Consider the following 24,430-nt stretch of genomic DNA (forward strand, 5'->3'; position numbering starts at 1 on the left):
GCCCGGTCCGACCGGCTTGGGCGGCGCGCCTCCACCCGGTCCGGGGCCCGACCCCTTCCCAGCAGCTTGGCTGCCCTCCCGCGTCCCGTCGGCGGCCCGGTTCTGCGGGGATCCGGTGGGCGGCTCAGACCCCTGGGAAGCGCAGGCGTCGGGAGTGCAGGGGCTTTTATTAACCAAGGAGGAGCGGGTTGGGGAGGGGGGGGACAGCGACAGGCGCCCCGTCACTCGGCGTAGGTGGCGTCGTCGTTGCTGTCGCTGTAGGCGGAGGAAGAGAGTTCCTCGCGCGGGGTGCAGGCCGGGCACCGCCGCCGCATGTCGTCCCAGCACGACCGGCAGTACACGGCCGCGCAGTCCGGCGTCGGGCACACGTAGGCCTCGGGCGTCTCGGGAGCCTGGCACACCACGCAGCGCCGGCGCAGCCAGCGGCGCAGGAGCGGGCAGCGGCGGTGCAGGACGTCGGCCAGGTGGTGGCGCTGCCGGGAGCCCGGGGGAGAGAAGGGGTGCGGGGAGCGGGGCCTGGAGGGCAAGGTCGCCAGGCAAATGGACCTAGGGAGCTTCCCTCCCCCGCTCGGTGATGGAGACTGGGGGTGCAGCTTCCACTCCCCCAGCTGGGAGCAGCAACAACCATCACCTGTACCTCCCTGTGAACCACCTGATCTGTTCGCGGGGTGGGCTGAGAAGTGAGTGGGACGCGTAAGACTCTTACCCCTGTGTTCTCCGCTTTACAGGCCAGAAAGGGGAGTCTGTAAGGGTTATGTGAGTTCCCAAAGGCGCACAGATACTCAACGGCCAGACCTGGCTCCACGCAGCTGCCCTGATTCCAGATTACAAGCCTGCTTCAGAAGGCTCCCCCCTCTCTCCACACTATTACCAGGAATTCTCTAGAGGCCACCTTATCAGCTCAGTCTTTGCTCAAGAAACTGCATGTCAGCGCAGAACTCCTGGCCTTGGCCTTCAGAGCCTTCCACACTCTGGTCCCTTTCCAGCCTCTGCTCTAACTTACCCCCACTTGAACTTTGCGTCCTCTGGCCAGCCCCCCAGACCAGCCCTGGCCCTTGACATTCCCCTCGGGCTCTGAGACTTCGCACGTTCTGTTCCCGTAGCTTGGGACGAATGCCCTTCTATCTGCCCGTGAGAGTCCAGTTTACTTCCAGACCAGGTCATGGATTCACAGTGTGCTCTGTCTCAGCAGATGCTCGTTTAGCCTCCATGTGTCACGGGGTGGGGGACCTAGGCCCTGGGGGAAAACTTCAGCAAATGTGGTCTCTCGCTTCCAAGAGCTCTGTTAGGGCCGGTGAAATAAGAATGGCTGCCTTTTTTTTTTTTTTTTAAACAACACGGGTCCTGTACCAAGAAGGGTCACATGACGACAACATGTGCGTGGGAGTTGCTAGGCGCCTGCCCCATGACAGCGAGGCTCCTCTAACCCTTTCAACAACCAGATGGAGAAGTGGTTCACTGCGTCTTGCAGAAGGGAAACACCAAGGCACAGCTTTTAAGTAAACAACGCAGATCCCGGTTGCCATGGTGATGAAGGAACCAGGATTCAAACCCAGGCCCTCTGGCACCAGCACCCCACACCTCACTGCCACTGATCTCTGCACAGGCCTTGCAGATCTGTCCACCCTCTGAGGTCCCTTGAGGACCGTGGCCAAGGTCACACAGCTTGATGAGGAAGCGTGGGCTGGAACCCGCTTCTTCTGGCCGTGGGCTCTGTCCTTCCGCCACGTGCCCCTTCATGATGCCTCCCTGACCCCCAGCCCACCTGCCTCCCCACCTCCGGCAGAGGCCCCGAGCTTCTGGTCTGTGACCTCGCAGTAGCATCTGTGGCTTGCCTCGGGTCCCCTGATCCCGGGGAAGCCCCCTTGCTTTCTTCTGGTCAGGCTGTATCAAATCTGATTCCTCTGTTCTGCCTGCTTCCTGATGGCCCACTGAGTGTCTCAGGCTGGCCTGAACGCGGGGGGACAGAGGCAGACTCGGCCCCGACCCCCGGGAGCTGGACGTCCAGGGCCCCTGGTGTGCATCTCGTCGGAACTCGCTGAGCTCCGCAGGCCGGCCCCCCGGGGCTGGACGGAGCGGCGGGAGAAGCCCCTCCCGGGGTCCTCAGAACCACAGGAGGCGGCGGTGTGGGGGGGGTGGGCAGCCTGGACTTACGGGAGCCCTCTGCCGCTGCGCCCGGCTCACGATGGCAGCCCTTCTCAGCTTCGTAAAGGCCGCCCTCTTCCTCAGCAGGTCATTGTAGAGGAACAGGACCCGCTTCTTCTCTCGCTGGGGTCAGGGAGGGGGGGTCGTCAGGGGTAGTGACAGCGCGTCCCCTCGTGGCGGGGTCGGTCGGCAGGGTGCAGGCCTGTGAGGTGGGGGCGGCGTACCTTGGGGAAGTAGAAGGCCGCAATGACTCTCCGGAGCCGGTAGCCGAAGGCTTGCAGAAGGCACAGACACAGCAGCAGGCCCACGGGGAGCGCGGCCCTCACGTAGGCCCTGGGGTTCAGGCTCACGGGCTGTGGCAGGCAGCCTGGGGCAGGGCCGGGCCGTCACCCCACAGGGACGTGTCTCTGGTGGCCCTGCTCTCCTCCCGCCTGCCCCTCACCCTGCAAGCTGCACCTGGGACACCGTAGCCACCGGGGTCACGGGGCTATTTGCTCAGCACGGCACGGACAGAGAGAAAGTGTCCATCGTGGGCAGGGTTCTCTGGGGGCGCTGGGACCCTCTGTCCCCAGGGTTCTCTGGGGCGCTGGGACCCTCTGTCCCCAAGGCCCTAGCGTCTATGCTCCTCTGACCCCAGGCCGTCATTTCCCAGCTCTCCAAGCCTCCCCTGCTGTTTCCCGCCCTCATCCCTGCAACCCCAGCATGCCTCTCCCATCTCGCCACCTCTCTGCCTTGGGGAGACCCAGGGCCCCCGCCCTCGCCCCCGAGCCGGCCTCCGGCGTGGCTCACGCATGTTGCTGGAGTCCACCGTGGTCTCTGAGGACGTGTTCAGGGCTCCAATGGTTTTCCGAAGAAGCCGGGCCAGCATGGAGTCCCCCCCGACTTTCACCTCCAATTTATGGCTGCCTGAGGCCATGGGGGGGTCAGGAAAGGGTTGCGGTTTAGGGGAGGGGGCAGGATGGGGACTGCATGTTGGGGGGGGTTCAAGGCACAGAAATCCTCTGCAGCGCGGGGCTTTCATCCCTTCACTGAACGCTAACCCCTCCCTGTCGCGGATGTAAAGGGGGCTGAGGCCCCCTCCGTCAGATTGCAGGGCTGAGATTTGACCCCGAGATGGCCAGGGAGGGGTGAGACACAGGAGGAGGTGACAACACTGGACGAGGTCAGGTGGGGTGGCTGCGGGGGTGGGGCGGGGGACTTCCCAGGGGCCGGGCGGGGCTCACTGCGGAAAGAGTACTGCAGGAAGGAGTGATGGCGGATGGTGTTGAAGACGGAGTACAGAGCCCAGTCCAGGCCGCACAGCACCAGCAGCAGCAGCAGGACGGGCAGGGTCTCTGCGAGCTCCCTCACCTGCCCGAGGACAGGAGCGGCAGGCCTGGAGCCCTCCCGGGTGCCCCTGCCCTCCGCCCCACGCGGCCAGTGCCCGCGGTCAGGTCCACGGGCCGCCCCACGGCGCCCTCACCACGTTTCTCATCTCCGAGGCCTGCATGAAGGGACTGCAGGGGAAGATGACGGTTTTCTCCTCGGCTCTGCGGAGCGGCAGCAAAGTCCGCTTGCCCTGGACACAACGTGCACACGGTGACGGACACCAGGGCCCTCCCCCTTCTGCCCTCCGCCCCCCTGGAGCGCGAGGCCACAGGGTGCACACGGCAGGGCACCCTGGGTCAGGGCTGCGCCCACTCACCAACTTCTTCCTGCGTTCGTCGATCTGGCAAAAGTAGGTGCTGATGTAGATGTTGTCGAAGCGGATGTCCCCGTTATAGCTGTCCACGTAGGAGAAGGACCTGGGCACGGGGACGGTTCCATGTCGTCCTCACCCACCCCCAACCACGGGCTTCCCGGACGCTCGCTCATTCAACGGCCCACCCGGCACGCGCCGAGCGCCGCTTACGTCCTAGGCGGAGACACGGCCCTGCCGCCCGGCAGCCTGCAGCCCAGGGCCAGGCGGGCAGGCACACGAGCGAGAAGACAAGGGGGGTCGTGTACGTGGCCGGGAAGGGCGGCTTCCCGGCCGCGGGTCCGGCAGGGTGGACCTCAAGCAGCGGGAACAGCAGGAGCAAAGGCAGCGGGGCGTGAAGCCCCTCAAGGCTGCAGAACTGCCCGCCGTCGTGACGGACTCCCGCTTTCACCTCGGCAGAACCTCTCCTGGAGGTCACTTCAAGCAAAACTCACTTCCCGCCTACTTCCCTTCTCCCCACCACACCCTCGAGTAAGGCGGTGTTTTCCGTGTGCCCGAGGCTCCCTCTCGCCTGAGGATGCTCCAAAGTCCCACGTAATGTTTCAGTTTACTAAGGACAAAAAGTTATTGGAGACGTGTTTGAAACTGAGTTAGATGACGTAAGCCCTGCAGACTGGAAATCCCGAGTTCCAGTGCTCGTGGTTCGGGACCCGTGGAAACCCTGTTCCTGCCTCTAAGGGACAAAGAGGAGAAATGCAAGGCCAGCCCGCGAGCGCCCCCTTGTGGAGAGACCGAGCGCTGCCGGGCGCGCCTGAAACTGCCCCGCCCGCTCCCCGCTGCCCCTTAGCCGGTGACCTCACCGGGTTGAAAGCCTGGAAGCGGACTCTCTGTGCCTCCTTCCTTCCCTCCCCGAGCCGGCGCGGGACCCGGTGCCCCTCGCCTCTTCCTGCCTCCGTCTCGGGCCAGCTTCCTGCCACGCCCCACTCCCCCGCGCCAGGCTCCCTAACCTCTGACCCACCTTGGCCTCCCAGCCTCCGGCCCGCAGGGCTTTCCAGACTCTTCCGGCCATGGCCGCTTCAGCCCAGGCCGCAAGCCCAGCCTTGCCCTCCGCACCCCACAGACGCCAGGACCCTTGCCCAAGAGAACCAGCTATGGCAGGGGCACACACTCAGCTCCCACCGGGTCCCCAAGCCGGTCCCGAGTGCGGCCTTCGGACGGTCCATGCTTCTTGGGTGCCTCCCTCTCTTGCCTCCCCTAGACCGTGAGCATCTTGAGGGCGGGAAGATGGTTCCTTCATGTCTGTCTCCCCACAGGGCCCTCGGCTCGCTCAGGACCCCTGCCCCTCAGCTGCCCCACAGCCGGGGGGACAATGGAGCAGGAGCCCCTGTGGCCGCCCCTGCCGGCCCCTGCCCGTCTCGGGCATGTGAGGGGCGGTGATAGGAGACAGAGGGTCCAGAGGTCGCCAGGGAAACAGAGTGAGGCCCAGGACGGCCCAGCTGGACGCCAGGCTGGGTGGGGTTGAGGACTTTGGTCCAAATGTTGGGAAAGTCGCTGCCAACGCGGCAGGCGGGAGAAAATGAAAGCAGAATTGGACGATAAAAATGGACAAAGTCGGAGCCAAGGGGAACGTGAAGGGCAAGAGAAAAATCAACAGTCAAAGCTAAAAGTAAAAAAGTCCGCGCTGGGATGAAGGCCGAAGGAGGCAGATAAATGAAGACGGCCTCCCTTTCAAGGTGTGGGAACGCGGGCCACGTGTCCCTGACCAAAAGCCCGCGTTTCCTCTGACTCTGCGTCACCAGCGGCTGCCGCTGTACCCAAAGGCGACGCGGAAGGCCCGCGGGGGCCCCACCCGAGCCGGCGCGGCGCTCACGCGTGCAGGACGAGCAGGAAGGTGCAGGACAGCAGCACACGCAGCAGCCCCAGGGTCCACCCCAGCTGGGCCTCCTGGCGGCGGACGAGGTCCCGCAGCTCGGCGCTCACGTGCTCCCAGCTCGTGTTGAGGCCCAGCACTGCCACCTGCTTCTCTTCCTGGGGGGTGCGGAGGCGCACGAGGCCGGATGCAGCCGCCGCGTCCCCCCCCCCCGCCGCCCACTGGGGGGGCAGCTCTTCCCAGGACCCTCCTGCTGCTCGCCATTCCCACCACCACCACCACCCCCGCGACCCCCGCCCTGCTCCCCTGCGTCCGCCGGGAGCTGCCGCCCTCCCCTCTCGCACCTGGCGTCCCAGCACAGACACCTGTCCCCTTGTCCTCTCCCTCCCTCCTGGGCCTCCTCAGGGCTCAGGCCCTGTGTCCTCTCCCTCCTCCCTAGCTCCCCCCACCCCCAGCCCCCAGGCCCCGCCTCCTACCTTGAGGTCAATTGTGGCTGAAAATTCCCCTTCCAGGTCGCGGACAGACCGGTTGAGGGAATCATAGGTCTGCCCGAAGTTGCCCTCCACTGGGATGCGACTGCGGCACCAAACTTCCATCGCTGCCGGCCGGACAGCCAGGACAGCGGCGGTCAGGGGCCGCGCTCCCCCCGCCTCCCCGCTGCGGCCCCGCCCTGCAGCCTGCCTGTCTCTCCGCACCGCACCGCACCGCACCGAGTCTTTCCCCTCTCCCCTCTCCTCCAGCCCCCTTCCCGGACCGAGGCCTCGTTTCTCCCCCGTTTTTCTTACCTGTTCATAACCATGCCAACCATGAATAATGACGGCCAACATTTATGAGAAAATTCCTGTGTCAGCCCTGTTACTAGCTTCCCGTGTGTTGCCCCTCAGGCCCTCAGAAACCCCTGACGGGGTAGGTACTCTTATTACCCCTGCCTTTCAGATGAAGAGACGAAACTCGGAGCCTCCTATGCACATAAGCTGGGTCACACCGCCAGTCAGGGGAGGGGGCCGGGCTGCACCCCCCTCCTGTCACATGTGCTGACCCCTGGCAATGCCACAGTGGGGGGGGGGGCGGGCTGGGCGCTGGTGTCCCCCTCCCCTTGCTACTCTGCTGACCCCTGGCTGACCCCTGGCTGACCCCTGGCGATACTGCAGAAGAACTTGAACTTCATGGGCAGGCAGAGCAGGTGGTTGAGCAGCGGGACCCGGACGCGCTCCGTGCACCGCTCGTGCTTTCGGTCGAACCAGCGGCGGCAGCTGAGCATGGCCCGGTCCACCATGTCTGTGGGAGGGGGCCAGGGTGCCTGAGGCCCCCGCCCCTCGCCCCCCGGCCCCGGCCCCCGCCCGCACCCCCGCGCCCCTCACAGGAACAGCGCAGCCTGGTTTTCAGCTCGTACATCTTCTGTGTGGAGAGACGGCGCCCGGAAGGTGGGGCTCGGTGGGTCCCCACGCCCCGGGCCGTCCCCTCTGGGCTCTCGGCGTCCTGGGGGCTGTAGCCCATCTCGCTGTTCACCTGGGCATCCAGGTCCTCGAAGGCCTTGGACAGGTTCTGAGTCTCGGCTTTCAGTGAAACTTTGCTGCCCTGGGGTCAGAGGGTGAGGAAGGAGAGGTGGCACCGACCCCCCTGCCCCCCCTCCCCCCCCCACGTTCTGGCTCCGCCCTCGGGCCCTCGGGGAGTCCTGAGACAGCCCCTCACCCTATGCTCCACTGTCCCACCAGGCACCTCCTCTCTGCCCCCTCCCGGCTCCCCAGGCCCTTGGACTTCACCCTTCACACTAACCTCCCAGGCCACTCTGCCATCTCAATGTCCCCGGTCCCCAGCGTCCCCGCAGTCAGCCGGTCTCCCCAACTCCTCAACCCTCCAACCCCTGCAACCCCAGCGTCCGGTCCGGTCCGCAGTTCCCTGGGCCCCGAAGCTTCCTGACTCCTCCAGGCCAAGGCCACCGGTTTCCTGACATTCAGGTTCAGCGGCTCAGAGCCCCGCCCACCCAGGTGTTTGGAGATGGGGGGGGGGCACGTCCCATGACTGGGGGCGGGGGCATTCCTGGCGTTTAGTGCCCAGGGCACATCCTGCCATGTTTGAGGACAGTCTTGCAAAAACTGCCGGGGGTGCCCGGCCGGGAAACAGTCTGGGGGTCGTGGCTCCCAGTGCAGGTGTGGGAGCCCCCTGGGGAGAGGGGCCCAGGCCCTGCCCCGCGCAGCGTGCTGACCAGCAGGCCCTTGAACACCGCGCGCAGTGGGGCGGTGGAGACGCGCCAGGCCGCTCTCGTGTTGTTGATCTGCAATTCCACCGTGCAGCCCAGCGAGGCCACCACCTCGTTGAGATTGCGCCGCAGATTGGCCGCGGGTCCTGGGGGAAGACGCCACAGTGGGTCTCCCTCCGCAGCCGGGCCGCTTTCAGAAGGTCCCCTCAGCTCCTGCTCGGCATACGGGGGCCACCTGCTGGAGCCGTGCAGCGACGGGGCCCAGCAGCCGGTGAGAGGTCACCTCATCAACACCGGCCTGTTTTTCCTGTGTAAACTAGGGAAGCCTGGAGATGTGGAGGGACTCTCTCAGGGGCTCGACTCACCCTCATAGATGGCAGCCAAGGCGTACCCCAGCACAAAGAGCCTGCCCTCTTTGCCCAGCATCTTGGGTACCAGCAGGAGGCTGGCACAGCGGATGTGAGGGGAGGTCCCCCAGCCCACGGCCCCCAAGCCTGTCAGGAGAGAGCGGCAGGTGGTGAGGCAGAGTGAAGATGCCCCCTGGCCCACCACCAGGCTTACCGGAGCACCGCCCCCCTCCAGCTTCTTTCTAGAACCACCACCGTACTGCCTTTGCCCCCATTTACACGGACTCTAATAGGCCTTCGAAGCCACTCATTCATTCATTCATTCATTCAACGGCCTTGTACAGAGCTTAGCTGCGGCGGGCTCTGGAAGGGCTTGGAGAGACGCGGGAGGTTGACAAGCCACGGTCACTGACTGACTGTGTGCAGGAGGGTGTGTTGGTGTTTGGGAAGGGGGCGAGCACTTCTCATTTCCAGGCTGGACTCCCACAGGCCCTACGTGCTGAGGGAGCGGGGAAAGCGAGAGAACAAGTCCGGCGACAGTCCCTGGTCCTCACAGCCACCCCAGGACTCCCGTGCCCTGAGCCCTACCGCACTCACCACCTCCGCCCCTGATTTTAGCCCTGAGTCACGGCCCTGCCGGTCCGTGTCCGCGCTTCCGAGCGTCTCCCTATGGTCTCTGCAAGGAGACAGTGAGCTCCTCGGAGCTCGTCATGCAGGGAGACAGACGGCCGGGTGGACAGATGACGACCCTCGAGCGCTCAGTGCATGGGAGGCGCCGCGGGAGCTGAGGGAGCGGGGTTTCTGTAGGGAGGAGGGTGGGGCTGGGAGGGCCGGGCAGAGCAGATGTGTCAGCTGGGGCCGAAGGTGAGTAAGTGTGGTTAGGGGGCAGGACGGCATTCCAGGCCAAAGGAACGGCGTGAGCTGGTCAGGGGACCTAGAAGCTTCCCGTGAAACAGTGTTTGCCCCTGCCGCCAAAGCGAATCCTAAGTCCCTACACTTCCCCCCGCGTCCCCCGCCCTCGTAGGGACCCCCTTGCCTCTGGCTGGGGCCAACCGGTCCCGACGTCCCCCTCTCTCACTAGCCTGTCCTCCAGTGCTCACGAGGCAGCCAGAGTGACCTTGTCAACACAAACCTGATCGTGTTCCTTCTCTGCCTCAAACCACCCCCTGGCTTTCTCCCGTGCTTGGGATCCGACCCAAGCGCCCGTAACGTGGCCTGTGGACCCTCTGACCTGGCCCCTGCCTAGCTTCGGACCTTCACCCACTTCACTGACCCACACAGGCCTGTTGCTGGTCCCAGAATCCGCCAGGCGGCACCGCCTCTGAGCCATGGAAACCCCCCCCCACCCCGCCAGGGCCCTGCTCCCCCCCTCCCCACCGGGCCGGCTCCCCCAGTCGCACAGGTGTGCCCCGAGCAGCGAGTCCCCGCTCCTTGCCACCCCGTGGTCAGTCTGCCTCGTTCCTTCTCATGCAACCTGAGTTCGGTTCAAGGGCAACAGCCCCCGGGGGTGAATGTGGATCTGCGTAGCCCCGTCGTGGTACAACAGGACGCGGGAGGGGGTTTGTTCTGTGGTCTTGGCCTCTGGACAAAGACTCAAACTCAGGATGGTTGTTGACAAGTCGCTGCCCTACATTCCGAAGAGAGCCCCACGGGGCTGCGGGTGTCCTCCCTGGGCGTCCACAAGGGAAAAACTGGTCTCTGGCCCTCTACCAACCAGAATATACAAAGACAAGACCAGAAACCAGAATTTTCTGGAAGGGGAGGGGAGAGGCGCTCCATCTGTGCCAAGTGAGAGACCCCACGGGGCCCCTGCAGAGATGGGGCAGAGGGAGGCAGCCTCCGCTGAACCCCAGCACCTGGAGCACAGAGGGGGAGGAGAGGTGACCACAGTGCCGGCAGGCCTCCCTCCGGGGGACGTGGGGGACCACGACTTGGGAGCCACGCTTGGTTGTCATCGAGGCAGGGCAAGGACGTGTGCATTTTCTCTGGGACAAGGGGGCATTTTCGGGGGCAGAGAGACCCAAGGGACCCGCACAGAAGAGGCCGGGGGGCAGGAGCTGCAGGCGTCGGCCAAACAGAAGTGCTCTGAGCAGGAACACGGGACCTCCCAGGTCCACACGGAGCCTCCAGAGATGCCCTGAAAGGCCCCTGAAGTGGGACAGCCTGCCAGCCAGGGCAGAGGGCCCCGCACAGCACTGAGGACGGCGAGCTTGAGGCCCTTTCCCTCAAATCCCTTCTGACATCAGAAGAAGCAGAAGAGGAAGGAGGTGGGGAAACAAATACAAGGCAAGCCCCCCCTCCACCGTGGGACCCCCATCCCACAGGGGGTGGGCAGGGGGCGGGGGGAGGGCTGGGGAAGGCGTTGGGGAGGGAGGGGGGAGGGGACTGGAGGTTGGGGGCAGGGAGGTGAAGGAGACAGGGAACAGGGGACTGGGGATTGAGGACAGGGAGCTGGGGGTTGGGGTGGGAGACAGGGGGTGAGGGGGCAAGGGGCAGGGGGCGGAGAGGTGGGGGGGACAGGGGACACGGGACATGGGGCAGGGGACTGGGGGTTGGGGGCAGGGAGGTCAGGGGGCAGGGGACGGGGGGTGGGAGGTGGGGGCCATGGGGATGGGGGCAGGGGGTGGGGGGCGAGGAGGACAGGGGGCACGGGACATGGGGCAGGGGGCAGGAGGCTGGGGACAGGGGTTTGGGGGCAGGGGACTGGGGGTTGGGGACAAGGGGTGAGGGGGGCAGGGGGCGGGGCAGGGGTGCAAGTGGGGAAGAGGCTGGAGAATGCAGCAAGGGGACCTTTGGTGTAGACTGGCTCGGACCTTTCAAACCCTAGAAACAGTCACAATGATGTGAGCAGGTCTTGTAAACGAGAACAAGCAGCAAGCAAGGGTCCTTGGGAAAGGCCATCAGTGGGGGCTGTGGTCAGAGAAGGAGCCGCTCCCTCTGGCCCCACACAGGTCAGGTGGCTCTGGTCAGAGAACCATGCCTGGAGGCCGGCTGGGGGTCCAGGAATGTCTTCCTCCTCCTTACGGGAGACATGAAGAAGGAATGTTCTGGTCTTGTGACATTGTTGTATAAAGACGAGATGCCTGGATTTGCCGCGGCCAATTCATAACCCGAGGCGGAATGGTCGCCAGGCCCAAGATGGCGGAGACACATACAAAAATGCTCAACATCACTCATCGTCTGGGAAATACAGATCAAAACCACACTGAGATGCCACCTCACCCCTGTCAGAATGGCTAACTTGAACAACTCAGGCAACAACAGATGTTGGTGAGGATGCGGAGAAAGAGGATGTCTTTTGCGTTGTTGGTGGGAATGCAAGCTGGTGCAGCCAGTCTGGAAAACAGGATGGAGGTTCCTCAAAAAACTAAAACTAGAACTACCCCACGACCCAGCAATTGCACTGCCAGGCATTTCTCCACGGGATACGGGTGGGCTGTTTCGAAGGGACACGTGCACCCCCACGTTTACGCTGTCGACAGCGCTGTCGACAACAGCCAAAGGACGGAAAGAGCCCAAATGTCCCTCGATGGATGAGTGGATAAAGAAGATGTGATACACACACACACACACACACACACACACACACACACAATGGAGTATTAGTCGGCAATCAAAAAGAGTGAAATCTTGCCATTTGCAGCTACGTGGATGGAACTGGAGGCTATTATTAGTGAAATTAGCTAAGTGAAATCAGTCAGAGAAAGACAAAAATCATATGACTTCACTCACAGGAGGACTGTAAGAGCCAAAACAGAGGAACATAAGGGAAGGGAAAGAAAAAGAATATAAAAACAGGGAGGGCGACAAAACAGAAGAGACCCATAAATATGGAGAGCAAACTGAGGATTGCTGGAGGGGCTGTGGGAGGGGGGATGGGCTAGATGGGGGAGGGGCACTAAGGAATCTACTCCTGAAATCACTGTAGCACCATATGCTAACTAACTTGGAGGTAAATGAAAAAATAAACAATAGAATTAAAAAACAAAGATGGCGGAGAAACCAGGCAAGAGGAACCTGGGTCCTTGGGGGGCTGACCCGGCTGCTGAATTATCCAGACTCCAAACACCACTCGACCTGGAAACCTGTTGTTGCCTGAGATAACCAACCTTCTCTGTGGTTACAGCACTTGCAGGTGGGTTTTCTGTTCCTGCAGCCTGGCACCTCTCGACATGAGCCCCCCCACGGCAGTGTCGCCTCCGAGAAGCCTTCCCTGACTACTCAGGCCGGCGCCGCCCCAGCCGCTTTCCCCCCAAACCCCCAGCTTCCTCTCTTCACGCCCTTGTCACCATCAGAAATGCTCTTACTCAGTGTTCCTTTACTGCCTAACTGTCCCCACCCGAGGCTCGCGGACCTTGTTCACTGCTGAAGCTTCGTGGGGACTCAGTGAGTGCTGACTGACTGAACGAACGAACGGAGGGGCAGGAAACAAGGCCAGAGAGGTCAGAAGAGATGGGTGTGAAATGCATCATGTAACACGGAGTCCTTTCCGGCTGGGAAGGGCCCCTAGACGACAAGACTGGGTCCTCCTCTTCTCCCCGAATCTCCCTGCAAAGCCCGGGAGGGGGCTGGGGCCACAGGGACACTTGGGGACAGAAGAAACAAGACGGGACTCCCTCCTAGGACTCTCCAGGCCTGTCCCCCCAGCCTCCAAAGCCTCCCTGTCCTCAGCCAGCACTAACCCACCAGGCTGTACAATGTCACCACCTTCTGATCCTCATAGATGTTCATGGGATTCACCAGGAGCTGAAAGAGACCTACGAGTGCACGGGTCAAGTCGAAGGTCAGAAAATGGGTCCCACCCCTGCCCCGGGGGGCCCCACACTCACCCATGGCCAGGAGCCCTCCAGTGCCTGCCCCCAGCAGGAAAGCAGTGACCGGAAACTCTCCGGGCTGGCGCTGCAGGAGTCGGCCACAGGGGGCCGGCAGCCCCCAGTTCAGGAGCCACTGCACGGCTGCGGGGTCAAGTACGTTAGCCCAGCAGGGCCAAGAGCCCACTCTTCTGGCTGGGACGCGCTTCATCAGGGTTAGGGGCCTGCGGGGGGGGAGAGGCTGGGGGACCTGCAGGAACCTGGGGCCTCCTGGAGGAGGCGGGGGGGCCCTGAGGAAGCAGGGCAGAGGTGAGGGAGAGAAGAGGAGAGGGCATGGCTGGGGGGGGGGCCGCTGGGTGAGAGGGGTGGACGCTGGGGGACCCACGGTGGGGGAAGGGGGGGCGGGAGACACTGGACGGATGCCTGGGGGCTGGGAGGCCCTGGGGAAGGGCAGGGTCTCTGGGACTGACTCACTGGTGTGGGGGAGCTTCCTCTGCCCTGTGGCTCCATCCCGATGAGGTGTGATGACCATGAGTCTGCACCCGCTCTCGTCCCACAGATGTCCTCCGCTCTGGCCCCTCCTCTCCGGCCCCTCTGCCGCACCCACAGCCTGTCTGGTCTGTGTCTCTCGCCCCTCTGCTCTGAGACTTGGGGCAGGAGATTCGAGACCTCCCTCCCCCTCTCCAGTCCTGCAGCTGGGTAAGGCCCTCCAGCACAGGTGTGGTACAGCCTCGGAACCTTAGAATGTGGGGCCTCGGAACCTTAGAATGTGGGGAGGGATTCCGGGAGCCCGGAGGAGCCCCAGAACCCCGTGGGCGTCTCCTGGAAACAGGCACACGTTTGGATCCGGCGGCCATGGCCCCCGTAGGGGCCGAGGAGCCGAGCGTGTCGCGGGCTGTGGTCCGCAGCATGGGGGGTTTCGCCCTGGGCTTGTCCTTGGCCACGGCCTATGGGCTCCTGGAGCTGCTGGTGGAAGAACACAGCCCCTGGGCCTGCCTCGTGGGCACCCTCACTCTGGCCGCCTTCCTCGGCCTCGGCATGGGCTTCTCCCGCCAGGTCCGGGTCACCGTCCTCCTGCTGCTGCCCCAGGCCTTCTCCAGTGAGCGAGGCACCCAGGGGGAGGGGCAGGAGGGATCCTGGGGGAGGGGGAGGCTCGAGGGAAATATTCTGGAGGCTTCCTTGAGAGGCTTGCAGATGCTGCCGCCTGCAAGGCTGGAGTCCTGCTTCTGATGGAGCCGTCTCCCCCAGAGCAGGGCCGGGCCCTGTTGATGGTGGCTGCCTTTGGGCTGGTGCTGCAAGGGCCTTGTGCCAACACCCTGCACAACTTCACTCAGGCCAGCAAGGCCGTGGCCTGCGGGGCAGAGCTGGCCCTGAACCAGACCGCCGAAGCGCTGGAACGGGCCAAGCGGCCCCTCGTCAGTAAGGCCCCCCGCGGCCCCTCGTCTTGCGTCTCTGGCTCCGCTCCTCTCCGCTGGGGCCCTGACTTCGGGGCGCCCAGTTAGACCCCTGACCTCACTCACTGGGCGACTCCACCCGGATTCCCAGACCCGCCTCCCGCCCACTCCCTACCGGGGCCGGTGGTGAGGGCCGCCCCACAGTGCCCCCGCCCCTCCTCTCAGGTGCCCTGAACAAGATTAAGGCCATTGCCCAGAAGGCCAAAGAGGTGGCTGACCGGGTTCGCAAGTTCTTTCGGTCGATCATGGACGGCGTGAAGCACGTAGGTCAGCACATTCGCGTGTCTGTTTGGGGGGCGGGGGTCAAAACGCACCCTGTCTCTTCACCCCTGCCCCCGCCCGGGGCCTTTCGGGCCCCTCCCTGACTAGTCCCCAGTGGGTACAGCACAGCCGGGCCCCTGACCACAGGCGTCTCCTGCTCCGGGGGCTGTCCCGGAGCCCCCCGGCCCCCTGGGGGGATGCTGCAGCCGCCCCCCCCCCATCGGCTCCCGCCAGCCGCGTGCCAGCCCCGCAGCCGTCCCCAGCCAGGGCGCTGCGGAACGTGTGGTACTGGCTCCTTCACATCGGGGACGTGTGCAACGCCGAGCTGGGCAACCCTTACGTGAAGTGCGCGCGGGTCTTCGACGGCGCCAAGGACAGCTGCATGAGGACCATACCGCGAGCCTATCACCTGTGCTTCGTGCTGACGCCCTTCAAGCTGGTGCTGTGCGGACTGGCCAGCGGTGAGAGAGAGCCCCGGCTTGCCGCCGGGGGAGGTGGGGGGGGGGGGGGCGGGAGGAGCCAGAGGGGACCAGCCTGGAGGTCAGTAGGAAAGGTGGGAAGCCAGAGGCCTCTGTGCGCAGTAGGTCCCCGAGGGGGAGGGGCCACGCGTCTCCCCCCCCCCCACACTCAGTCTCCGGGTCTCAGTGGTCCAGGTGTTCTGCATCATCCCCGAGTACATCCAGCCCTTCTTGCGCAAGACCATTGGCCCCCGTGAGTGTCCCCCCGCCCCCGGCCGCCCCAGGGGGTGCTCCTGGGGCAGTCCCCTCCTTGCTCGGGGCCCGCTCCTGGCCCAGAATGAGAACGCAGGGGCCGGAAGGAAAGGACCCCAGGAAGTTACCCAGGAAAGGGAGGCCCGGCAAGAGGGAGGGGCACCAGCCCAAGCTGGACGTCAGAGCAGGACCCGGGAGAGGATCAGGGCCGCCCCCACCCCCACGCCAGGGCATCGGGTGGCACTGGAGTCAGGCTGCCACGGGGACAGCACGGACTGCGGAGGCCCCTCCCCAGTCCACACTGGGTCCCGGCTCGGGGGCCCCGGCTGGCCCGCGAGCCATGCCAGGCCCTGGGCTCCTGACTCCTGGCTCACGGCCCTGCGGCACCTGCCGGCCCCAGCTGTGAGGCACTTGATTAACCGGGTGCGTCAGGAGTTTGAGTTCAACGTCACGGCCACCCACCACTTCTCTGTGGATCTCAACGCCTCCCGGAGCCTGTCCCAGGTGGCCCTGGACCTGCAGGAAGCCGTCGGCGTGAAGCTGCACCGCGTCCGAGAGGCCCTGGCCCTGATGGGCTACACCGCGCCCCTGCTGCTCCCGCTGCTCTACCTCCAGTGAGGGGCTGGGGGGCTCCGGCGGCCGGGGCTCGGCTCGTCCGGCGGCCTTGAGGGGGGCCGGGGTCGGGGGGCCGCGGTGCGGGGCGGGAGGGCGGCGCCCAGCGGAGTCTGGGCTGGGGTGCTGAGGGGCCTCGCGGACACTCCCCCAGAGCCCTGTGTTACCGGTACCGTTACCTGAACTGGCTCGGTTTCGACAACATCTACGTTACCGGCCGATTTCTGCTCATGGAAGACGTGCGCTCCAGGGCGGGCCTGCCCACGGTGCTGCCGCTCAGCGCCCACGAGGCCCGACACTACATCCGGCCCGGTGAGGGCCCCGGGATCTGCAGACGGGGACACCGAGCCGGCCCGACCCTAAGCTCCACACACGGCACTGCGTCCTGACGTCCGGACAGAGGGCAGGGGTGGGGAGTGGACACCAGCCGAGGGAAGGGAGGCTTTGGGGGTGAGGCCAGAAGTGCGGATGTGCTGATATGGAGATGCCGCCCGGGGGGGAATGGGCCAGGGACCCCCAGGAGGGCGGGTTCCTGAAGACTTGGAAGGGCCCAGGCCCGAAGCTAAGCTCCTACGTCACAGCCCCCGCCACGCCCCCCCACCGCCACTTCCAGCCCTGGCCCAGGGGTCCCCACAGCTTCTACACCTTCCAGATCAACCAACGGGCCCGCTCGGTGGGGGCAGGAGCCCTCCCCAGGAGGGAGCTCTCTCCCCCCAGGGCTGGAGTCTGGGGGCGAGGGGACAGGTGGCTGGGAGTCTGGGACTGAGGGGACGGGGGGCTGGAGTCCGGGGGTGAGGGGACGGGGGGCTGGGAGTCCGGGGGTGAGGGGACGGAGGGCTGGGAGTTCGGGGGTGAGGGGGCGGGGGGCTGGGAGTCCGGGGCTGAGGGGACGGGGGGCTGGGAGTCCGGGGGTGAGGGGACGGGGGGGCTGGGAGTCCGGGGGTGAGGGGACGGGGGGGCTGGGAGTCCGGGACTGAGGGGACGGGGGGCTGGGAGTCCGGGACTGAGGGAACGGGGGGCTGGGAGTCCGGGGCTGAGGGGACGGGGGGCTGGGAGTCCGGGGGTGAGGGGACGGGGGGCTGGGAATCTGGGGGTGAGGGGACAGGTGGCTGGGAGTCTGGGGGTGAGGGGACAGGACAGGGGGCTGGGAATCTGGGGGTGAGGGGACGGGGTGGCTGGAGTCCGGGGCTGAGGGGACGGGGGGCTGGGAGTCCGGGACTGAGGGACGGGCGGCTGGAGTCCCGTGGTGAGGGGACGCGGTGGCACCCTCCTGCCCGCCCTCCCACCCAGGTTCCATCTTCCTGTCCCGGTGGGAGCGGGTGTTCTATATCCTGGCAGTCTTCGACCTGGCCCGGTACCTCCTCCTCGTGCTCCTCCTGGTGTTCCTGGACTACTCCGTCTTCTGGGTGCTGGACCTGGCTCGGCACCAGCTGCAGGGGGAGATCGTGGCCCGCAGTGAGCGCCTGAGCCTCCCCCTCCCCCCCTGGCCGGCATCCTCCCGTCCCCCCCCCCCCCCCCGGCCCCAGGGGACGATGCCCCGAAGTCCCCAAGTCACTGTGACTCATCAGCCCCTGGCTTCGCCCCTCTTCCAACTCTGTCCTCTGCCCGGTGACCCCTGTGTCGCGTTCGTGGTTATACCATAACAGAGTAGTTAGCAACACCGGGTCCGGACTCACACTGGCCTGGGCTCCGCCGTCCCAGCTCTGCCCTCCGCGAGGTGCTGACCTCAGGCCGGTGGCTCGGCCTCGCAGAGCCGGGGCACGGCAGCCCCTCGGGGGTACGTGACCCCACGTGTGTCGGGGTCGGGTGGGCCGCTGAGTGAGAGCACGCTGTAAACCACAGAATATAATTAATCTGATCCTGCGTCTGCCAGAGGTCCAACGGAGAAAATAAAAACAACAAAAAAGCCCCAAACGATCAATAGAGCACTCAGCCCCGTGGCTGCAACAGTCAGCACTTAGCAAACGCTTTACGACGAACGCTTCTGGAGAGCGGAGAGTCGTGGGGGCCGGGGAGGGACTCGGTGACCATCCAGGCCGTCTCACGTGGGGGAGCGGGGCAGTTCGGGGCCCTGGAGCCAGTCCTCCTCGGTGCTCGGGGCTGAGGTTAGGCCCAGCGCCGCCAGAGGCCCCTGGCTGGGGGCAGGAGGCCTGTCTGCTGCCCCCCCCCCCCCAGCGCACGTGGCCTTTCCCGCACGGGAGAGAGGGGGCAGGGACACGGCCCCGCGGGCCCTCACAGGGCACCTCTGTGCCAGGCCCCGTGGCAGTGTCCATAACTGTGGAGGGTCCCGGCTACGCCGGGAAGATCTATCGTGACCTGGTGTCAGCGTTTGACGTCCTGCAGCAGAGCAACATCAGCGTCTTGTCCCCGCGCTGCGTCCTGCGCCCCTCGGAGCCTGACGCCACGGGTTACGTCGTCATCGGTATCGACCACACCCGGGGGGGGGGGGTGCGTGCCCCCGGGCGGGGAGGGGGAGCAGACAGCATTCGGGGCACGAGGGGCACCCCGTGCCCAGGGACAGCAGCTCAGCGGGACTGCGTGCCCCCAGGCATCATGTACGGCCTGTGCTTCTTCGTCACGCTGTGTGGCAACTACGTCAGCAGGCTGCGGCGGGTCATATGTGCCTGGTACTACCCGTCCCGGGAGCAGGTGAGGGGCCCGCAGCCGCCGCCGCCCCCGCCCCGCGCGCCAAGTGCGCGCTGTCTGTCTCGGCGGGGGGAGCTTCGAGTCCTTCCGCAGCCCCAGCCCCCTCTCCTCCGGCTGAACCCCCACAGCGCCTCACCTGGACTGTTGGCCTCGGGGCCCAGATGGGGCCGAGGGACGGGGCGTCCTTGGGCAGGGCTCTCTGAGGCCGAGCTTGTCTCCGGAGTTTCGTGAACGACGGGGGGGCCGTGTTGGGGGGTGAATGGCCGCCGGCCACCTGCTCGCTCATTTGTGAACCATTTATTGGGCATCTAGCGTAGGCCAGTCGCCGTGCTGCCCCACGGTCGCCAAGATAAAGTCTGGAGCTCCCAGTCTCAAGGCAGGCCGGCCGCGAACAAGATGTTACACTTAAAAGTGTTTTTAGGGGTGTCTGGCTGGCTGTCCGGGAGCCTGCGACTCTTGAACTCGGGGAGTGAGTTCGAGCCCCGTGATCTCACGGTTCGGGAGTTTGAGCCCTGCATCAGGCTCTCTCCTGTCAGCAGTAAACCTGCTTTGGATTCCCCTGTCTCCCTGTCTCTGCCCCTCCCCTGCTTGTGCTCTCTCTCTCTCTCTCAGAAATAAAAATTAAGGGGCGCCTGGGTGGCGCCATCGGTTAAGCGTCCGACTTCAGCCAGGTCACGATCTCGCGGTCCGTGAGTTCGAGCCCCGCGTCGGGCTCTGGGCTGATGGCTCGGAGCCTGGAGCCTGTTTCCGATTCTGTGTCTCTCTCTCTCTCTGCCCTCCCCCCCCCCCCCCGTTCATGCTCTGTCTCTCTCTGTCCCAAAAATAAATAAAAAACGTTGAAAAAAAAAATTAAAAAAAAAAAATTAAAAAAAAAAAAAATTAAAACCATTGGGGCACCTGGGTGGCTCAGTCGGTTAAGTGTCAGACTCTTGGTTTCAGCTCAGGTCGTGATTTCGTGGTTTGTGGATTTGAGCCCCACTTCGGGCTCTGTGCTGACAGCTCGGAGCCTGCTTGGGATTCTCTCTCCCCCTCTCTCTGCCCCTCCCCAGACTGCGCTCTGTCTCTCTCAAAATAAATAAATAAAAACTTTAAAAAATTTTTAAAAAATAAAAAAAATCTCCTTAAAAAACATTTAAAAATTAAAACAAAGAAAATCTTTTTAAAATTTTTTTAAATTTTCTTTAATTTTTTTAATTTATTTTTTTATTTTTGAGAGAGACAGAGACAGAATGAGAGTGCGTTAGGGGTAGAGAGAGAGGGAGACACGGAATCCGAAGCCGGCTCCAGGCTCCGAGCGGTCAGCACAGAGCCCGACACTGGGCTCGAACCCACGAGCTGTGAGATCATGACCGGAGCCGAAGTCAGTCGCCCAACTGACTGAGCCACCCAGGCGGCCCCCCAAAAAGAAAATGTTTAAAAAGAGAGAGAGAATGTTTTATTAGGGAATGACTGAATTTATCAGTGGTATGAAAACCCAGAGGAGAGAGTAGGAAACTGCTCCCGGGATGTGCAGAGGCTCCCAAAGGAAGAGGCCAAACCTAGAGGGATAGGAGCTGGACAGCGGGCAGACGGCATTCCCGGCACATGAAACAGGCTCAGGGAGCTCCCACCCCGGTCTCCCCTCCACCAGGAGAGGATCTCCTACCTGTACAACGTACTTCTGAGCCGCCGAACCAGTCTGTCGGCTGCCTTGCACCGAGCAGTGAGGCGGCGGGCGGCCGACCTGGGCCACACGAGTGTCCTGCGGATGCTGGCCAGGCGGTGAGCCCACTGTCCTTCCTTCCAGGGGCGGGGCAAGAGGGGACAGAAAAAGAGCCAGAGCTCAGAACGGATCACAGTCTTTCCCGGGCGTCCAGAGGTTTGGTTGAAGAGGGTGCCCGATCCGCGCCATCCGTGCAGAGACGAGAATTTGGGCTGAGAATTCTGGGCGGGGGGAGGGGGGTGGCCTGAAGGGAGGAGGAGGGCGGGACACAGAGGCCGTGGCTACGGTCAGAAGGATGGAGGTCAGGCTGCGGGCAGGCCTACCCTCGTAGGAGGGAGGCTGTGGGTGTGGGGCCACCCGCTCAGTGTCTGGGACCCCCCCCCCAGATGCTCCTGTCTGGCTCCGGTGGTCGCCCACTTCTGGCAGGAGCAGGGTTACTGCCTGGGCTGTGGGCAGGGCTACGACCAGGAGGACACGGAGACCTTTGTGTCCTGCGCTACCCCGGGCTGCCCAGGTAAGAGTCCTGGGGTGCAAGCATCTCCCTGCTGGGGCTCACCACGGCCGTGGGACGAGCGACAATCCCCTGTGGTCCTTCCCTCGTGGACCCTTCCTGGAACTGCCCTCTCGAGCCGCCCCCCCGTCATTACCACGCGTGTTCTCGTGGACGGAAAACCACGGGGAGCCTGCTGTCTCTCCTGCCTTGACTCTCCTGGTGGTAACGGAATTTATGGAATTTATGCCAGAGTGGCACTGTAGCCATTCCCCCCCCCACACACACGGGCACCATGCCAAGGACCCTCCCCCCACCCCGAGCCCCCAGCCTCCAGCCTGGGGGGAGGGGGGAGGGGCTCCCACTCACCTCCTTCCCTCCCCCCTTTCCCAGGTCTCTTCTGCTCCACCTGCTTTCGTCTCCTGGACAACGCCTGCTCCGTGTGTGCATCTCCCCTGTCCCACCAGGGGGACCTGGACCCCGAGCTGTGAGTCTCCAGCGAGACGGGGCGGCCGGAGTCTGTGGGGGCGGGGGGGAGCCACCACCCTCCCCCGGAACCTCTGTGGGCCGTGACGGGAGGCTTCTCCAGGGACTCGAGTGACGAGGAGGGCCCCCGGCGATGGCTGGCCGCAGCCCGGAGACAGGACCCCGAGCAGGAGTGGTTACTGAGGCAACAGCTGCAGGAAGCGCTGGGCAGGACCCTCCCTTCGGGGTCCAGCCCTGAGGTCAGGTGAGGGGCGAGCCGGGGGCACGGGGCCTGGGAGGCCTGGGCCTGTCCTGTCACATCTGCAAGGGCTTCTCCGGTGCCGGCCCTCTGCTGGAGCTGGAGGCAGAGGTGAGGGGAGAGGGCAGGGAGGGAAGGAGGTTTGCCCCGTGCCCGTTCTTGGAGGAGTCCGCCAAACTGGGGGAGGGCAGCCCTGAGGGGCCCCAGCTCAGGAGGGGCTCAGGGCAGGGCAGACAGCGGACAGCAGGACGGCAGGACGGCTTTGGGATGGGGTCGTATTAATGAAGGCTGCAGGGGAGAGGTGAAAAAGAGGTCGGCTGGGGCCCCCTGGGGGTCTGCTAGGCTGACTGGTGGGGAGGATAGCATTCCAGGGGAGGCCGGGGTGAGCTGTTTCGGGGAGGGAGGCAGGGCCGGAGCGGGGCTGTGTGTGTCTGTCGGGTGAAGTCAGAGGCCGCGGCGGGGAGATGAGCTGGGAAGTCAAGGGTGGAGAGCTGGCTGAGCGCCTTCCTCACCATCTGAAGGTCCCTCGGTCGGATAGGGACACGTTCATAGTTGTCCTTTAAGACAATAAGCTAAGAAGGCAGGGAGAAGTTGGTGTGGCCTCAGGACGGAGGTGCTGAGGGTGGCAGGGGTTTGTGCTCGGGGCCGGTGGTGCTGGCGGTCGAACAGGTCGTGGGGGAGGAAGAATGGCTCGGTTTGAGAACTTTGGGGTATCTGGAGGGAGGCCAGCTGGAGACGCCCAGGGGCCAGCGAGAAAAGGCCTGGGCTGTGGGCCTGTGGCGCCAGGGTTGACTTTCCGGCTGCGGCAGAGGCGGGTGAGGGCGGGGCAGGGGCTCAGGGGCTCAGACACAAACCAAGCAGGGGAGAGGCTGGAGGACACAGAGGGCCAAGCACAATAATTGCATGAGATGGGTGAGGAGGAGGAGGCCGAAGCCTGGCCAGTGGATCTGGTGGCCGACAGGTCACCGCCGTGGCCGCTTGTGGGAACATTTTCTGTGGTCCCGGGAAAGCCAGACCATAATGAGCCGAAGGGTGATAGGTAGACAAGACTCTGAAACAAAGGGTACGTGGCTCTGTATCACAACTGCGAGAAGCTTGATCATTTTAAATATAACTGCTCTAGTTAAACAAGGGAAGCCGGATGCCGAAGAGGGGGGGGCAGTCCTCACACAGCAGGGGTAGGGCTTGCCGGGCCAACGCTGAAGATTTTCTTTCCCCGAGGATGGGGGGGCTGGGCCTTTAGGAGGAGAAAGAGGGGGCACCGGAGAAGTGGGGTGTAGGCCAGGTGGATCGGGCGGCCTTGGTCAGGGCGGCGGCGCACCTGTGGCAGGAGGGGGACCGGCGTGTTCCTCTGAGCAGGGCTGGCTGGTGGGAAGGGGGGGGGCGGTCAGATGTAAGGGAGCCCTGCTGAGACAGCATGTAAGGGGCTGGGAGCAGAATAAAGGTTCCAAGGAGCGGGTACCAGAGGTCAAAACACCTGCCTTGGGAGTGTGCAGAGGCTGGCTGGGAGGGTAAGGGATTTCCAGGTGGCGTAAAAGGCCCAGATGATGCTGAAAACCACAGCCTATAATGACGGACTCCAGTATGTTTGGTTATGTGGTTTTCTCTGGGAAAAGTGGTCCCACGGACAGGATTTGAACAGGGTTGAAGGCTTTTTCTGGGTGGGGAAGAGGACAAGACGAGGAGAGAGCTGGGGTGTCTTCAGTAAGAGTGCTACTACCGGCCTTGGGGCAGAGAAGGGGCTGATGCCAGGGGGACGTCCAGGGTCTATGTGTCCGTCAGGTGTTAAGGAGCAGGGTTAGTGGCCGGGAGGGACACAGAGAATGGGTCATGGCCAGGGAGGAATTCTGGGATGAATCCAGAGGGCAGCCAAAGTTTGGGGGTGTCCCAGTGGAGGCAGAGGCAAAGGTCTTTATGGCCGTGGAGGTCAGAGGTCAAGGACTGAAATGCCAGAGAGGTGGGTGAGTCCCCAGCGAGGAGGCTGGGGGCCACACAAGCAGCTAGAAGCTGGTACAGGCAGCCTGGGTGGGGTGGGGCGGGTGACTGGGGAGACAGTGGCAGCCCCTGTCGGTGGCGGGGGGGGGGGGAAGGGGAGGAGAGCAGGTGCCACCAGAGGCCGGGGTGCAGCGGCCGGGTGCCAGCAGGGTTTGGGAAAGACAGGCAGTCTCCTCCACCCGGGAGGGCTGCGTAAGGAAAGGGTGCGGTGGGCACAGGCTGGCACAAATGGGGCAGGGGGAGCAGTGATGAGCTGGGGGTGGGGGGAGTGAAGCTTTGGTTTCAGAGGCTCCCGAGGGGCTCACTGCAGTTAAGAGCTGGGTCGTGGGAACGGGGAAGCCACGAGTGCGTGGGTACAGCGCCGAGGTCACTACCGGTTCTGCCCTAACTGGCCAGGCGACCTTGGCAAGGGACTGCCCACTGGCCCGTGAGCGCCAGCCTAAAACGGGGACCTGCCTGCCGGCGTCTGAGGAGCAGCAGGAGTAAATACTGAACCACAGGGCGGGGACGCACCTGTGGAAACAGCACTGGTGACCAAGCTGCTCCCCCACTCTCCTCGCTAGTGACCTGGACGAGGAGAAGGGGCCCCCGCAGAGGACTCAGAGGACCGAGGACACAGATGCAGGGGCCCCACCTGAGAGGATTCCCACACCCCCTGGGCCCGAGGGCGCCCAGAGCGGCCCTTGTCCGGCTTCAGAACCCCGGCCCCTCCGTCTCTCACCTCCCTCCCCTCCTGATGCCTCCTACCTAACTCCCAAATAAAGGACCCGAAGGCAGACACGAGT

General features: G+C 64.3%; 2 protein-coding genes across 8 annotated transcripts; one reads left to right on the forward strand and one right to left on the reverse strand.

Annotated features, from left to right (window-relative positions):
* Nucleotides 1-148: 148 nt before the first annotated feature.
* Nucleotides 149-13,608, reverse strand: DCST1 (DC-STAMP domain containing 1). Of its 7 annotated transcripts, none has more exons than XM_042975623.1 (16): nucleotides 13,526-13,608; nucleotides 13,070-13,195; nucleotides 12,923-12,997; nucleotides 8,259-8,387; nucleotides 7,900-8,039; nucleotides 7,055-7,271; nucleotides 6,828-6,971; nucleotides 6,170-6,291; nucleotides 5,694-5,851; nucleotides 3,830-3,929; nucleotides 3,608-3,703; nucleotides 3,369-3,495; nucleotides 2,935-3,051; nucleotides 2,370-2,512; nucleotides 2,155-2,268; nucleotides 149-473 (listed from the first exon to the last, which is right to left on the reverse strand). In XM_042975623.1, the coding sequence occupies exons 1-16, from the start codon at nucleotides 13,581-13,583 to the stop codon at nucleotides 222-224; spliced, it is 2,118 nt and encodes a 705-aa protein (XP_042831557.1). In that variant the 5' UTR covers nucleotides 13,584-13,608; the 3' UTR covers nucleotides 149-221. The 7 variants fall into 7 exon arrangements, with proteins under 7 accessions (XP_042831557.1, XP_042831554.1, XP_042831555.1 ...); XM_042975620.1 differs by adding an exon at nucleotides 707-814 and having other exon boundaries at nucleotides 12,923-13,195; XM_042975621.1 differs by having other exon boundaries at nucleotides 12,923-13,195.
* DCST2 (DC-STAMP domain containing 2) lies at nucleotides 13,535-24,423 on the forward strand. The gene is given in 16 exon segments (XM_042975617.1): nucleotides 13,535-13,782; nucleotides 13,784-14,150; nucleotides 14,300-14,470; nucleotides 14,671-14,772; nucleotides 15,030-15,227; nucleotides 15,412-15,477; nucleotides 15,877-16,090; nucleotides 16,243-16,400; nucleotides 17,379-17,543; nucleotides 18,343-18,510; nucleotides 18,637-18,737; nucleotides 20,365-20,495; nucleotides 20,823-20,950; nucleotides 21,320-21,413; nucleotides 21,516-21,656; nucleotides 24,209-24,423. Coding segments are annotated over 16 exon segments (2,610 nt in total). The 5' UTR covers nucleotides 13,535-13,575; the 3' UTR covers nucleotides 24,408-24,423.
* Nucleotides 24,424-24,430: the final 7 nt, after the last annotated feature.

This window comes from Panthera tigris, chromosome F3 (assembly GCF_018350195.1).
Source record: "Panthera tigris isolate Pti1 chromosome F3, P.tigris_Pti1_mat1.1, whole genome shotgun sequence".
Taxonomy (NCBI): Eukaryota; Metazoa; Chordata; class Mammalia; order Carnivora; family Felidae; genus Panthera; species Panthera tigris.

Coding starts and splice junctions, on each gene's coding strand:
- DCST1 (XM_042975618.1), bottom strand. CDS start 13,583: ATGGTCATCACACCTCATCGGGATGGAGCCACAGGGCAGAGGAAGCTC. Junction 3,704..3,829: donor ACGAACGCAGGAAGAAGTTG/GTGAGTGGGCGC, acceptor CGTTGTGTCCAG/GGCAAGCGGACTTTGCTGCC. Junction 3,496..3,607: donor CCTCGGAGATGAGAAACGTG/GTGAGGGCGCCG, acceptor GTCCTCGGGCAG/GTGAGGGAGCTCGCAGAGAC.